The following is a 16,102-nucleotide window of genomic DNA, read 5'->3' as shown; positions in this document are numbered from 1 at the left end:
GTAGAGACACCAAGGGGTCTTTTGGGTAAGAGAAGTCTGGAATGAGGGGCAATATCTTGGCTTTTCAGGAGAATTAACTCAATGACATATTAATATATTTTCTATCTCTAACTACTAGCAACTGATAGTACTTTGCTATTGTTTGAAAAGGTGTACTCACTAAAAATGAGGAGTAAATCGGAGCTCCCCTATACATATAGACAATAGTCGAAGGTAACACTTTAGCTTTCTTATGTTGTGGCCTATTATTGGATTGGATTTAACATATACTTTTTTTCTTTTTCTGAATAAAAATGTGCTGCTGAATAAAAGAAAATGCTGCGTAATCTGTTCTGAATATATTTAATTTTACTTTGCATGTGTGCTCTCATCTAATCCTCTTTGTTCAAGAAGAACCACCTGGGTTGAAACAGTCTCTATTTAAGACGTTATGTACTTCAGTCAGTTGCCCTATTGACAGGGGCGGCTCTAGGCACCAGCAAAACAAGCTGGTGCCTAGGGCGGCCAAATCTAGGGGGCGTCCCCTGCGGCCGAGGGGGGGCGGCAGGCTGCCCGGCGGACCTGCCGCAGTCATGCCTGCGGGATGACCGGACCTGCCGCAGGCATGACTGCGGAGAGGGCGCTCGTCCCGCGGCTCGGCTGGACCTCCCGCAGGCATGACTGCGGCAGCTCAAGCGGAGCCGCCGCGTCTGCAGCCGCGGGGGGTACAGCCGAGCCATGCGGGACCAGCGGACCCTCCGCAGTCATGCCTGCGGGAGGTCCGGGGCGCCTCCCACGCATGACTGCTTGGGGCGGCCAAAACGCTAGAGCCGCCCCTGCCTATTGATCATAGTTTTTCCAAGCCATATAAAGTTGGCTTTAATTTTTAAGCCTCTCTGATAGAGCACTCTCTCAAATGGCATGGCACTGTATCACTGACAGTACCACATTTCGGGGCATCAGATTTTTTTTTACGCCTTACTCTGAAGTATCTGAGACTGATTCAAGTCTATGACTGAGACCTGGATTACCAGAGTTCAAGAAGAGAGAGACCTATCTGTCTTTCGTCTTCCCCATTTGCAAAATGGAGAGAAGAAGAATAATTAAAGGGCTGCTGCGGTTGTCTAATATTTGTAAAGCACTTTTCAATAATGTTTTACATCTTCAGTGTAGCATATCTCCATCATCATTTGCCACACACAGAGACAAGATATTGACTGGATGGCTCATTGGTCTGTTCTGCTATAGCATTTTCTATGGCACAAGTGGTACCCTTCTGCAGATGAGAGTTCAGTGTGGGAGGAAACAAAGCAAGGTAAACATTAAAGAGCTCTGTCCCCTCAGAAGGAAGAGCCTGCCACCTCCCAACCTTGTTGGTCTCAAGAGCATGGCATGTGAGGGTGACAGGCCTTCAGTATTGTGAGTGGTCTACCATACTGCTATTCTCCCCCACAACCCCAACCCTAGCATCATGGCTCCTGCAGACATGGGGATGCCACTGACCAGACCCTGCAATTACAGAATACTCCCTACACTCTGACTAGGATGCAGACATGAGGTCTAAGTTATTGTTGCTTCAGGCAGTGTTAAATTAGGTAGGAATAGCCAAAGGTAATAATTGGAGATATACCAATCTCCTAGAACTGGAAGGGATCTTGAAAGGTCATCGAGTCCAGCCCCCTGCCTTCACTAGCAGGACCAATTTTTGCCCCAGATCCCGAAGTGGCCTCCTCAAGGATTGAACTCACAACCCTGGGTTTAGCAGGCCAATGCTCAAACCACTGAGCTATCCCTCCCCCCTAGATGATCTCTGATGCTCAGGACACAAAAGTGCAGCAAATAACAACTCCTTCCCCTCATGCCCCCCACAATGTTGGACTACGATCCCCCAATGCATCCACACAGTCCCAAGACACAGGGGAATGATGCCAAGATCCACCAGATCTAGCAGAAGCTGAGGGACAATCTGGTCCCTTTAACTTTAAACAGAACTTGGAACCTTACCAACAGAATTTGTTACCTGTGAATGCTCTAACCTATTTTTGTTTCTCCCTAGAGTTGGGCTCAAAGAGGACTTTTGCCATCTTAAATACTCTGAAAAGCACAGCTCAGCATCTGTCAGCTGAAATGGATAGCAAGTGTGGGAGAACAACATGGGGGTGATGGTTTTGTATGTAATGTTTTTCTATAAGAGGCATAACAACACAAATGTGGGGAGAAGAACTAAGCTGAGAAGGAAAATTTATTTTCAACAATTAAAAGAGATAGGGTTTAAAAAGCATGCATTAGAGGGAGAAAGAAATGAAACAATTTTTGTAATTAAAATAGATTTTACACTTTATTGTAGAGATGAGGTACTCGGATGGACAGAGGACAGGGAATCTTTATTAAATTTAAATAGAAAACTGTTTAAAATGAGGCTGGAAGGACTGAATTGGAGAAGTTAAGGGAGGCAGCTGTGATAACTATCAAACTATTTTACACTACTGTACAGAGACTGTAGACGACAAATATGAAAACCATTCTGCATTTTAACTGTCTCAGGGTGTCCACTTGAAAACTGTTTACACTACATCACTTCATGTTCACTCAAAATGTAAGCAACATGTGCTTAAGAAAAAGCAGAGGGAATTTCTAAGTCAAACATACTCAGTTACTCAAATCAGAAGTATTAATACATTTATGTATATATCTTTAAACACTATTCTCATCATAGATTACTAAAAATCAACACTTGTATTTATTTCCTATCTCGATCTGCATTTATCTCAATACTGCTTCTCCTTTTCAAATCATTGAATAGATTTTGAACTGCATAGCCTCTTCACAGCCCTATTTATTCCACAGAAATCAATAATCACTGTCCTATAGGTATATTCAGGACCACAGTGGACCCTGTTAACATTAAAAGGTTTTACAAAGAATATATTGAAAACTAAACCAAACAAAAAACCCCAAAGAAATTACAATGATAAAATTCAGTGTACTTGTCTAAATTCATGTTGACAGCCTGTTACTCTTTCAGGATACCCGAGATAATTTATAAAGATAGTAAAAGAAATGAAATCAGGTCACACAGTGACCACTAATTTGATACACAAGACAATATAATTATAAGAGCAAGTGTGAATGGAATAAATAACATAAGTGCCAGCACCAGTGAAGCGCCATTACCTTTAAAATTGTAATATTCCAGGTAAAACTCTCTACTGCTTTCTGTAGTTTCCTTTCTTTTAAACCTTCCTTTGCTCCTATATTGTGCAGGTTTTCATGGAACTCCATTGCTGTGAAGGGTGAAAAAGATGACTTTAGTATCTTGGTGTTTACTTTGAATTTTCATAATGGTAGAATTAGATTTTTCTAGAAACACTTCATATAAATAGCTTCCTGGAACTGCTGTCAAAAGCTTAGATAAATCTGAATTGGAATAAGGCAAAGATGAGAGACTGAAAATAAAATCATAATGATAAAACAAACTGAAGGACAGGTGAAAAATCTGCACATTTTTATTCTATACTGGCAAATGTTCATGTTTTCAGTCATACAAACTTAACCAACATGTCAATGTACATTTATTCTCTAAGAAAAAGGTAGCATGTTGTAAGTTATTATTGGGTTATATAAAAGCATTACCATCTTTGCTGTACAAAACGCCACAGTACTTGCAATCAAATTAATTATACTATATATAAAGGACTTTTTGTGAGTTGCTGTAATATGGAAACAGTTAACTTCATGAAATGTTATCCTCTGACAAATGTATTTTGCATCTTGGTCTTTCATGCATTAAATCTAGATAATGGACAATTTGACAGAACCATAGCATTGTTTATACCAATGGACGCAAGTTTACTCTTTAAGAAACTTAGTCCCATATTGCTGTTGTTTCATGTCATATATGGTAAATTAGAATAAAAACACTGATATCTTCCTCATACAAGGACAGAATTGGCTCCCTCATGTGCCCACGCAGTGCAGCTAGTGCTGCACAAAGAGAAGAGCAGCATACAGGGAACTATGCTCTGTGGCACTCCATCTATGGCTAGGTCTACACTATGAGCTAGTGGTTTGATTCCTCTGCTTGTGTACACATACTTGAACTAGACTGATGTCAAGTAATTGTCTCATTGCCACTCTGTAGCCTCAGGTTGGGGATTCTGTTCCACACCCCCAAATTCCCTGACTCAGAAGATGTGGTCCGTAATGTACAATACTGTAGTAATGTCATGCAATAACATTCAGATATGAACAAGACACACATTTTTCCTTAATCCCCCACCTCTCGTGTTTCTACAGATTTATGTTTTTTGTGTTTAGATTTCTTTTTCTGTTCTGGGCAAACTAAGTGTTCTACCTGTTCATAACCGTCACATGCAGTCATATATCAAACCCAGGTACATTAAAAAGGTTCAATCCCAAAGCCATCATTTAAAAAAAAATTTTTTATAAAAGCTTCATGAATTGATTTGAATGACAAAGTGGTCATTTTTGTATTTATTATATTTTTAAATTGACTGCAAGGAAAACTAAAATAGTGAATTCCTTATCTGAATTAAACTAATGTATCATTTTTATTTAAAAACATTAACTTCCTCATAACTCTGACTCAGTCTCTGGAGTGCAGCCTGAATTAAACCATTAATTACCTATTTGCCCAGCACAGATTATCAACCAGGTGAAAAATTAAATTCATTCATCCATAGTATTTATTTCCTGTCCAAATAATCTACAATCAGTTTAACAATATGCCTATGGATAGACTTGTAGACCCACAGCTACAATGTCCAACTCCTACTACAGCGATGAAAATATAACTTTTCTTATGTGTCGTTGGAGTCCTCTAAATATGTTGTTTCCCCAGATCCACAGTTTTGGACACACAGTGCTGCATTCAGCATCTTAGAAGGAACGCAGACCAATTCTACAGGCGATAGGTACACAGGCCCTGCCTCTTCGTTTCATAACCATCTTCCCACCAGTAATAAATTCAAAGACGAGCAAGGAGGAAGGAATGCAAGTGTGGATGCAATACATTCAGAATGATGGGGTTCAGAACACACGCAAGTTTACTCAAGATTGGATTGATGTTTGGGGATTGGGGAGGTAGCTTTAGGGCTGATTCTGCACTATGACTGAGCTTGGATGTTTTGACCAGTGGCTACTGCAAGGAACTGGTTGCAGGTCTCTAATCCTCAGTTGCCCACCCCCACAATGGATTCTATGCCAGTGGAGAGTCAGGCATAGTGAGGCTCTTATTCATCCCGCTCTCCCTATCATGCATGCACGCTCACACCCAGAAAACTTTGACAAGTACCCTCATTCCCCTACTCTTGGGATGGGAGTGGTGCAGCTGACGTAGGAGATGGTAGAGCTGGTGGAAAATTCCCCAAGGGGAATTCTCCACTAACTATTTTCAGCTATTTTAATTGCCATTTTGTGCCATGTAAGCTCTGCAGAATGGCTTCAGCAGAACAGAAACTATGGCCTTAAATTTTTACAATACACTTGACTATGAACAAAGTTTGCTTTCTACCAGCTCAGGAAAAGCCATGCTAGCTGCCAAGTAAACCTGGATTAAGACCATGTGATGTGTCTCACCTTCATGAGCACCAGCCTACATATACCCCAAAATATTTTTAAGAGGCAAAACAAAAACATCCAATCCTAAACTACCAATCTTAATTAATATAGGATAACAAGTTTTAAAATAATCTAGTAAAATTAAATAATTTAATGTTCTATTAATTACTGGCAACGCTTTTTTTTAACATATATGGTCTTTGAGAAGTGCTAATACACTAGGAAAGGAGTAGGGTGTAACTAATCTTACACTTTGTGTGAATCAGTCCTCTGTATTGCTTTCATCCTATTACAGAATCAACATGCACTAACATTAATATTATTTTTATATCTTCAAACCATGGTTCTGTCTTTTACAGCTTCATTTTGATTCAGGTCTGAATCAGTCCTTGAAGCTTTTGCAAAAATGTTTTGCTCTTGGGAAAAACGTGCATTTCAAAATGTTAGGAACGTTGCAACAAGCAGATATTTCTGACGGAATGTACGTAATGGATGCTAGTTTTTCCACAGGATTAACTTGTGTCAGAATATTTTAAGGTCATTTATATAAAATCTTCTGTAACTCACAGTGGATTATCAACAGTACTACTATGTTATATTAGTACTGAAAGTACTGTGCATTGACATTGCTATTGACTGGAACACACTTTACAATTTGTAGGGCCTCAAGCTGTTTGAAGGGAGAAAGATGAGTCCATGAATTGCCTCCATTTCCAGTTCTGTTGCTGTATAGTGAGGGGTGTGAAAAATGCTGTGGTGTTGCCTCTCTCTCCAGTCCCACAGCTGGAGGGAGAACTAAACTCAGTATAGGCATGATTTTGTAAGGTACTAAGCATTATGGCCCAGATTCAGCAAAGCATTTAAGCCATAGTCCCGTTGAAGTCAGTGTGCCTATTCACATGTTTAAAGCTGAGTTGCTGGCTCAAGACCAGAGTGTTCAGCACTTGGCAGGATTGAGCTCTATGTGAGTTGCAGAAGCCCCAAGTAAACAGGGCACCAAATGGCTGCTTGTTTTGCTTGTGATTCTTTCTGGCCATTTCTTGCATTACTACTAGCTAACAACTGATTAAAAAAACCCAACAAAACAGTAACAGACAAATGACTTTAAATTGATGTGGGGAAGACAGAGAAGGGAACGAAGAAGGCAGGGGCGGCTCCAGGCCCCAGCATGCCAAGCGCGTGCTTGGGGCGGCATGCCGTGGGGGGCGCTCTGCCGGTGGCAGGGAGGGCGGCAGGCGGCTCCGGTGGACCTCCCGCAGGCGTCCCTGCAGAGGGTTCGCTGGTCCCGCGGCTTCGGTGGAGCATCCGCAGGCACGTCTGCGGGAGGTCCACCAGAGCCGCGGGACCGGCGACCGGCAGAGCACCCCCCGTGGCATGCCGCTGTGCTTGGGGCGGTGAAATGGCTAGAGCCACCCCTGGAAGGAGGAAAGACATGGCTTCTCATTCAGAAATAAATGAAATGGGAAATGCATATTTGCACAAAATCATGTAAAAACCCCTTAAATTAATATATACTTGTAGTGAAAATGTATCTATAAAATTAAATATAGACTATATTAACTGGAGACATAGAAAACATTGTTTTTGCAGGATATAATTTTTTTTTTTTTACAAGTGCAAGTTCAAATTTAGCTCAATAATATATTAAATGAATCTAGTACTCAAGCAGGTTTAATTACTTTTATTATTCTTAGCTCATTAATATTTTGGACTGTCTGATTGATAAGACACTAGACTACACTAAACCTGAATTATTAGATTATTCAGAGCTGTATTCCTGTATATACCATCTGTCTAATCCACAAAGCACAAGTTACCCATCTTTTCTAGCTTTGCTGACAGCTGTCAAAAATCGACAACAAGCTAATGTTTCTGAGAGATTATGAGGATTACAAATGATACCCAAGAATGCTAAAGCAACTTTCAGCTGTTAATGATTCACTATGTTTGTGCAAGGAAAACCCCCAGCAAAATATATAAAACACACTGTTACTCTCAGAGAGTAAGAATATCTGGTTTTCTTTGCTAGAACCAAACTTTTAGATATGAGAAAATGCCACACTTAATTCAAGCTATACTACGTCTAAAAAGAAGATTTTTTTTCTTGATTTAGGCTATAGCTCATTCCACACTACAACTCTAATTCAGCATGATCAATGTAATTAGGGTCAAACTGAAACATTTAGTCACTGGCCTGAGTAAGAATAGGGGATAATATGGAGCAAAACTGTCACATGTGGAGAGACAATGTTTCAGGGTAATACAATCTCTCCCTGAGCAGCCAAGTGCATTTGGAATGATGCAGTCTGCTTTGTTCAGTGCAGCTGGCTCACTGTGCATGCTGGTAGGCCACTGCATCACTGCCTCTCTTGAGTCAACGGGCACCTCTGGAGACACACATAAATAAGCAGTAAAACTATGACAGGCCTTTGCGTGGGTCATTCAAGGTTGGGTGAGAGGCTCCTTGCATTCCCCCAAATATCTGCAGATGGATTTGTCACAATTTATCTCTGAATGACTTTTTATAAACCTCTTGTCATAGTATCTGGGCTTAACTGGTAAATTAAACACCACAATCCATTAGTTAAAATGGCTCACAATATAGTATAACACTTCCCAGAATGAAAGATAGCTATCATTATTAATAATTAAAAACAGCAACCTAGCACTGCTGCAGAGCCAATCAGATGCTGGACTGAGTGATGTGCCAATCAAATACTTGACTGAAATGATGCGTCTGAAGGTGCAAACTGTGGCTCCAGCAGACCACCAGAGGGAACTAGCACTCCAGTGATCCCAGTCATTACGATAGCACATAAAATGACATACAATCCATAAAATAGCTAGATCCCAAACCATAGCAAACCTCATAGATTAAAACCAACACCTTAAATTATTTCAGAAGGAGATGAGAAGCCAGTGCAGTTCCTGGATCAGAGATGTAATATGCTCACATGGACCCACCACATTATTAGGGAACTTACCACATTCTGTGCTAACTGAAAGCTCTTTAGTGGTTCCTTATTATATTAACCATTGTAACTGCACCAATAATAAACAGACTAATTTGTGCACATTCAAACTTCTCTCAGTTAACTTTATCAAAAACAATTATTACAAAGATGATATCCTGCTAAACAGAATAGGTAGGGCCCTACTTACCAAATTCACGGTCCATTTTGGTCAATTTCACAGTCGTAGGATTTTAAAAATTGTAAATTTCATTATTTCAGCTATTTAAATCTAAAATGTCATGGTGTTGTAATTGTAGGGGTCCTGACCCAAAGAGGAGTTGTAGGGGGGGTCGCAAGGTTATTGTAGGGAGGGTTGCAGTACTGCTACCCTTACTTCTGCGCAGCTGCAGGCAGTGGAACTGTCTTCAGAGCTGGGCAGCTGCACAGCGGTGGCTGCTGGCTGGGAGCCCAGCTCTGCAGGCAGAGCTGCTGCCAGCAGCTGTGCAGAAGAAAGAATGGCATGGTATAGAATTGCCACCCTTACTTGTCTGCAGAGCTGGGCCCTCAGTCAGCAGCTGCCACTCTCCAGCTGCCCAGCTCTGAAGGCAGCAGCGCAGAAGCAAGAAGGCATAGTATGGTATTGCTGCTCTTACTTCTGCGTTGCTGCTGGCGGGGCGTCACCTTCAAAGCTGGGCACCCCTCCACCAGCTGCTGCTCTCCGGCCACCCAGCCCTGAAGGCAGTGCAGAAGTAAGGGTGGCAATACTGTGGTCCCCCTAAAATAACCTTGTGACTCCCCCCCAACTCTCTTTTGAGTCAGGACCCCCAATTTGAGAAGGCTGGTCTCCCCTGTGAAATCTGCATAGTATAGGGTAAAAGCACACAAAAGATCAGATTTCATGGTGAGAGACCAGGTTTCATGGTCCACGATGCATTTTTCATGGCCATGAATTTGGTAGGGCCCCAAGAATAAGTAATCTGAAGGTTTTAAAATATGACTTCTGATTCTCTTCTGGATTTTTTTTCCTGAAGAACCATGGCTATGGGTCTTCAGTAGCAGAAAGTCAGTCTGTGAGAGCTGCAGTAGTTTAAGTATCTGATAACCAAGCCCCCACCCAATCATTAAGGGATTAAGGCCTGGCCAACACAGTCCAAAAAGTGATTCAGCCTCGCAGGCAGCCTCTGCCCCATCACAGAATACATCAAATCTGCCTTCCCCTGGAAGGTTCCTTCAGGAAAGACAGCAGTGAATACAACTGTCTTCCTCCAGGATTAACTCACTTTTGTGAACAATCGTCCCCAGGGACACAAGGGTTTGTCACCAGCATAGGTGAATCAAGCCCTAGGAGCTCACCCCCTATTATAAATACCATCTCTTAACTTCCATCCAGACTTGGTTCCATTGTACAGTAGCACCTCAACGTACATCCCAATATCACCTGCACATAGTCATCTACTCCTCCTGACTTACATTATGGCCTTCTGGGGACTCTGAGAGACTAATTAAAAAAAAATACACACTTGTCCTCTCAACTTTTGAAGCAGATAGGGTTACTTTAGATACTGCCCTGCAGCTGATGGATAGAGATTCTGCCTTAAGACTGCATCAATCACTTATATTTGAATAAATATAGCATTTACTTACAAGCTATAATACACAAATAAGGCAATTCTTGCACCAGATAAACAAATTAAAAACAAAGGACTTAAAGCAAACTCACATGCACTGTTTACTAATTTATGCACGAGGCTTAAACCTTCCTAAATATTTTGTTCCTTGAGATAGTGAACAAAAAATACTTCTGAGTGGGAAATGTGGAGGGCAGAGCACATTTTAGTGGGTGCAAAAATGGAAGTCAGTGTTTGAAAATCTGGCCCTTAGCAAGAAGGACTTGTTTAGGAAGAGAAACAGTGTCATTTTACAAGTTACCCTACCTTCACAATTCAGGTCATGTTAATACTCTATAGTTGTTAAAGGAAAGGATAACAGAGTAGCATGGATCAACATAAGAGCTGAAAGTCTGAACAAAACACTGCCAGTTCTTACTCGGTGATTCTCACAGCATACGTCTGCTCTAAATTGCAACAAATTTTCACCTTACATCTAAAGCTCTCTAATAATCAACGCTTAATTATTTCTAGAGTATCAAGTTCTTGCCTTTCACGGCAAATCACTCTGTGCTTTCCCCATGCACATTGGATACTCTGCATTTTCAAGTCCCCCCACTACCCACCATCTCTCTCTCTCTCGCATGCACACGCACACGAAAAAATGATTGCCATCTAATTCCTCCACCCATGTGTTGTAGCAGATGTATCTGTTGTAAGCTACACAACATGACAGGGCATGAACTGTTTTACATTAATTCACACCTAGTGTATTGTGATGGACGAGACAGAAAGTTGATGCTGCCAACTAAACTAAGCATGAACTGATATGACAATCCACATACTGGAATGTCATTGCTATGACATTCTCAAACAAAAACAGTATTTTTAAATGATAAAACATACAAGCTTGCTTCTTGCTTGCCTATATAAACCTGCCCCTGGAAATTTCCACTACTTGCATCCGAAGAAGTGGGTATTCACCCACGAAAGCTCATGCTGCAAAACATCTGTTAGTCTATAAGGTGCCACAGGATTCTTTGCCGCGTCTACAGAACCAGACTAACACAGCTACCCCTCTGATACAAAACATACAAGGCAAATTGAATGATGTAACTGGCTGATAGGAATTTTGAGCCATCAGTTGTCAGAATAATTCATGGCTTACAATTTAGGTTCACTTTCTGAAGCCTAAACTGTAATAATTACAGTAACTGCTAACAATTCTTATCAGACAGAAACAACTTATCAGGCAGATGTAGAAGCCTGTATCGTTATTAATTTGCAAATGAGACACCATACATTATTTATCATTTTGCTGTTGCTTAATGCACCTAGAGCAGCAGACAAAATACATTTCTAGTGCTGTCCAGTGTATGAGGTATGTCAGCTGTGACGTGCCAATGTTCCATCCTCAGAATAACCAGTTCCATTTTGGGATATTTGTACCAAGGATAATAATTTACACCAGTGATGAGCATCAACCGAGGGTGCTTGTGCTGCCCCAATGGGTATCACTAAGGGAAAAATTTCCAGTGAATATGTGCAGGACACACACACACAAAGAGCGGGCTTCACATGTGCAATCACTCAGAGAAGTTGGCTAGTATTTGAGTTTAGACATTACAAATTTAACACTGCAAAACATTTAGACTGAGATTTTTTCAAAGCTGTCTAAGGGATTTGGATGCCCAATTTCCAGTAAAAATAATGAGAACTGAGCATCAAAATCCTTTCAGTGGATTTGAAAGTTTCAGCTTTAAAGCTTAATGCAACAGTATAGCATTGTTTGCAGTGAATTAAAATAATAATAATTGCATGAAATAAAACTTAACAGTTCTCAACCTTACTTCCAGGGAAAGCAAAACTCAAAGTTGACAGTGAATAAAATAAACAAACAAATTATGTTTGGAATGATGGCTTTCTTTTCCACTTCAGAATCAATAGTATTGATTAATATAGTGATAGAGTTTCTGCTCCAGTGAGTGATTCATGATCTTTTCTCTCTCTTCAAATCTCTAGAATGAACACAGCAAACTCTTCCTCAAAACAGATTTTGTATGGTCACAAAAGAATTTGAAACTGGATTTTCTTTAAGTGCCAAAGTCCAGCAAAATGCCTAGCACCAGTGATAGAGAAGGCTAAGTGAAATTTTTATTCAGGTGGCAAATATCTTGGGAGGGATTCTACTGGAAAAATCACCCCCTATTTATAGGAGTCGATAGAGGCTTTTCAGATTACATCATTCCCATCACTGTAAACTCATTTGTCATAGTTTAAAAGCTTTTTCCACGGGTATGTGAATTAAATAGGAAGCTATCAAATCACCTATAGTTTTATAAATTAAAAAATTAGTTTGATCATTATTACTTTTAAAAATTGTCCAAATTACATAAATAATAGGATGAAATTTTAAAAGCAAATGAATGTTAACTGGCCCACAAACTATTTCAGATAAAACTACACTCTAATGAAATGTACAGCATAAAGATTAAAGTCATAAAGGTGGAAAAAATTCATTGCCTCAGGGCTTCCTGTTTCTCACAGCAGACAGATGGATGCCTAGAAATCAAACACCACCAGACTTTATTACAATGTCCACACTTTATTAATAACAAATATTATTCACTAATGATACAGAGAAGGCAGAAGTGGCTCAATAGATCTCTCTTCTTTGCATTTGGAAAGAGGTTGGATGATGTAGTCACATCTTACAGTGGCAATGAAATATTCCTATTCCAACAGTAGCTAAGGAGGATGTTAAACAGTAACTAAAATTACATATTTTTAATCTGCAAAATCAGATAACTTGCAGCCAAGAATTTTTTTAAAGAATTGCAAAGGAGCTCTCTAAACCAGTGATTCCCAAACTTGTTCCCGCCGCTTGTGCAGGGAAAGCCTCTGGCGGGCCGGGCCGGTTTGTTTACCTGCTGCGTCCGCAGGTTCGGCCAATTGCGGCTCCCAGTGGTCGCGGTTCGCTGCTCCAGGCCCAGGGGCGCCGCTTCCAGCAGCTCCCATTGGCCTGGAGCAGCGAACCACAGCCACTGGGAGCCGCAATCGGCCGAACCTGCGGACGCGGCAGGTAAACAAACCAGCCCGGCCCGCCAGAGGCTTTCCCTGCACAAGCAGAGGAACAAGTTTGGGAACCACTGCTCGAAACCATTGATGTTGCTATTTAACAAATCTTTAGACTCTAAAGAGGTTCCAGAGGACTGGAAGAGAGCTAATGGTGTGCCAATATATTTAAAAGTTAAATGGGACACCCTGGGTAACTGAAGACTGGATAGGTGACATTGATCTAGGGCAAAATAATGAAAACGCTGATACAGGGAGAAATCAATAATGAAGTAACAGGCAGTAGCATAATTAATGCCAATCAATATAGTTTTATGGAAAATAGGTCTTGTCAAACAAACTTGATATAATTTTTTTTATGAGAGTACCAGTTTGGTTGATAAAGGTAACTGTTGCCATAACATCGTTAGATTTCTGTAAAGCACTGGATTTAGCACCATAAAACATTTGCATTAAAAAATAAGCTCTCTATATAAAACCAGTGTAACACAAATTAAATAGACTAAAATGGATAGATCTCAAAAAGTAATATTAAATGGGGAATCATCATTCATTAGGGGTTTCTCTACTGTGGTACCATAGGTATTTGTTTTTGGCCCAGTGCTATTCAATATCTTTATCAATCATCCAGAAGAAAATACAAAACCATTGTTGATAAAGTATGCTGGTGACACAAAAATTGGTCAAGTGGTAAATAATGATATGGACACATCTGTTATACAGAGTGATCCTAAGCTGGGATCATTTGAACAACATGTATTTTAATACAGCCAAATATATGAACATACATCTAGGAACTAAGACCACAAGTCATACACAACTGGGGGCTGTGTCCTGGAAAACTGACTCTATAAAGGACTTAGAGGTCAGCCAAATAACCATTTGAACATGAGCTTCCAGTGTGATGTTAAGGCTAATGCAATGCTTGGATGTACAAATAAAGGAATATAGAGTGGGTGCAAGGAAGTGGAATTAATCTGGCATACTGCATTAATGACACCATCATTGGAATACTATGCCCAGCTCTGATGTCCATACTTCAAAAAGGGTTTTGAGAAATTGGCAAGGGTTCAGAAAAGAGCTACAAGAATGATCCAAGCACAGGAAAACCTCCCTCATGGTGAGAAACTTATGAAGCTCAAACTGTTACATTTATCCAAGAGCAGGTTAGGTGGTGATATGATCACTATCTGGAAGTACCTACAAGGAAGGAAGATTTCTGATAACAGAGGGTTCTTTAATCTAGCAGACAAGGCCATAACAAGTTCCAACAGCAGGAAGTTGAGCTAGACAAATTACCACTAGAAATAAGCAACACGTTTTTCAAAATGAGGGTAATTAACCATTGGAACAATTTACCTAGAAACATGGGGATTCTGCATCACTTTAAGTTTTTAAATCAAGATTAAATATCTTTCTAAAATATTTGCTATAGCTCAACCTGAAGTTATGGGCTTGATGCAGGAATTACTGGAGAGGTTCTATGGCCTATATTAAGTAGGAGATCAAACTAAATAATCAAAATGGGTCCATTTTGGTATTAAAATCTATGGGTGAGCTTCAGCGTCTGTATGCCAGATGAACAGAGCTGGAGCTGTGTAAATAATCTCTAAAAGCCTGAGTTCTGGCTGGGAGAAAATTCTGCTGTTTCAGCCTGTCTTTGGAAGATCCTGAAATAGGGATATCGGAAGTTGGGAGAAGCATGTTGGGGCAGAGCCACAGCACATGGTACTGTGGAGACTGTGGGTACTAGGAGGGTACAGGAGGCTGCTGTAATTTGGACAAACCTCGGGTGGCCTGTCTAAATCACACTTGCTCCCTTATCCAGCCACAACATGGATTGGGAGGGTGCAAAAGTGGCTTAAAGTCACTTTAGCCCATCTTACCTCTGTGCTACAACTCTTACTTGTGCAGCACAGAATCTCACCCTATGAAACTACAAACTGTAAGGATCAATTCTGCACTATCAGGGAGATGAATAAGATGAATTAACCAATTTTTAAAGCTTTTCTCACCTCTGCAAGTTGAAACAACATCTGAATGACAGAAAATAAATGTAAACCCTTTTGTGGCTGAGGATAAGACCATCCATGATTCACCTTACTTCATACTCCACCTTAAAGGTAGTGTTGTGTGGTATATAAAAATCTTGCTTACCCTATCTCACTGTGAGCAATCCCCCAGTAAATCTGGTGTTGGCTCACACCACCAATCTATGCTAAAATAGGCAAGGAGGCACATTTTGATACTAGTGTGCCGGGGAAGATCCATGGACTGGGCAAGAGGGTAGCAGAAAACTAAAGCAGCTACATGGCCCTTTCTGGCTTTTATAACTGCACCTACTTATTTAAATTACAGATTTGAGAGCTATGCCTGGTGTGACTGCTGTGGAAACTAGATTTACACTATTCCTCTGTAACAAGCCTGATGGACAATCATCAATTTCACCTTTGAGCATCAGGTGTTTTCTCATTCTGTCTTCACTGTAGATATGCGCGCGCACACACACACACACACATCAATTTGAATCTTCTAAACTTGGGAAGCTGGAGTAAACAAACACCTCAAAATCAGAAGTATTCTCTCAATTAGTAAAAACCTGTATCATTTAATTTAATTCTAAATCTCAATAAAAAGAATTTTCTAGTTACCCTTTCTCTTCCACAAAGTTTATCTCAAAGTTTTTATGTATAAGTGATCTACATAAATGCAGCATATTATTATAGTGTTGGAAATGAAAAAACTGATTAGGGGTGAGATCCTCAGTGGCTGTAAGTCAGTATAGCCCCACCAAAGTCAATGGACCTGTGCTGATTTAAAGCAGCTGAAGATCTGTGTCAAGAATTTTAAACTTTCAAAGAATGATAAACGGTAATGGATATGGAATGGGAACCAAAGCAATATTGC

At 40.4% G+C, this 16,102-nt stretch overlaps 1 protein-coding gene across 5 annotated transcripts in view; it reads right to left on the bottom strand.

The window, feature by feature from the left end:
• PLCL2 (phospholipase C like 2) overlaps positions 1-16,102 on the bottom strand; it is a 247,619-nt gene that overhangs the window by 13,589 nt on the left and 217,928 nt on the right. For all 5 annotated transcript variants that reach the window (XM_039522883.1, XM_039522885.1, XM_039522884.1 and 2 more), the window contains one exon: positions 3,154-3,263. In XM_039522883.1, coding sequence (XP_039378817.1) covers positions 3,154-3,263 — 110 coding nt within the window. The remainder of the gene's footprint in view (positions 1-3,153; positions 3,264-16,102) is intronic.

Source organism: Mauremys reevesii, linkage group 2, assembly GCF_016161935.1.
Source record: "Mauremys reevesii isolate NIE-2019 linkage group 2, ASM1616193v1, whole genome shotgun sequence".
NCBI classification, from domain to species: Eukaryota; Metazoa; Chordata; order Testudines; family Geoemydidae; genus Mauremys; species Mauremys reevesii.
Note: the sequence above shows the minus strand (reverse complement) of the source record. Positions and strands in the feature narration are given on the sequence as shown.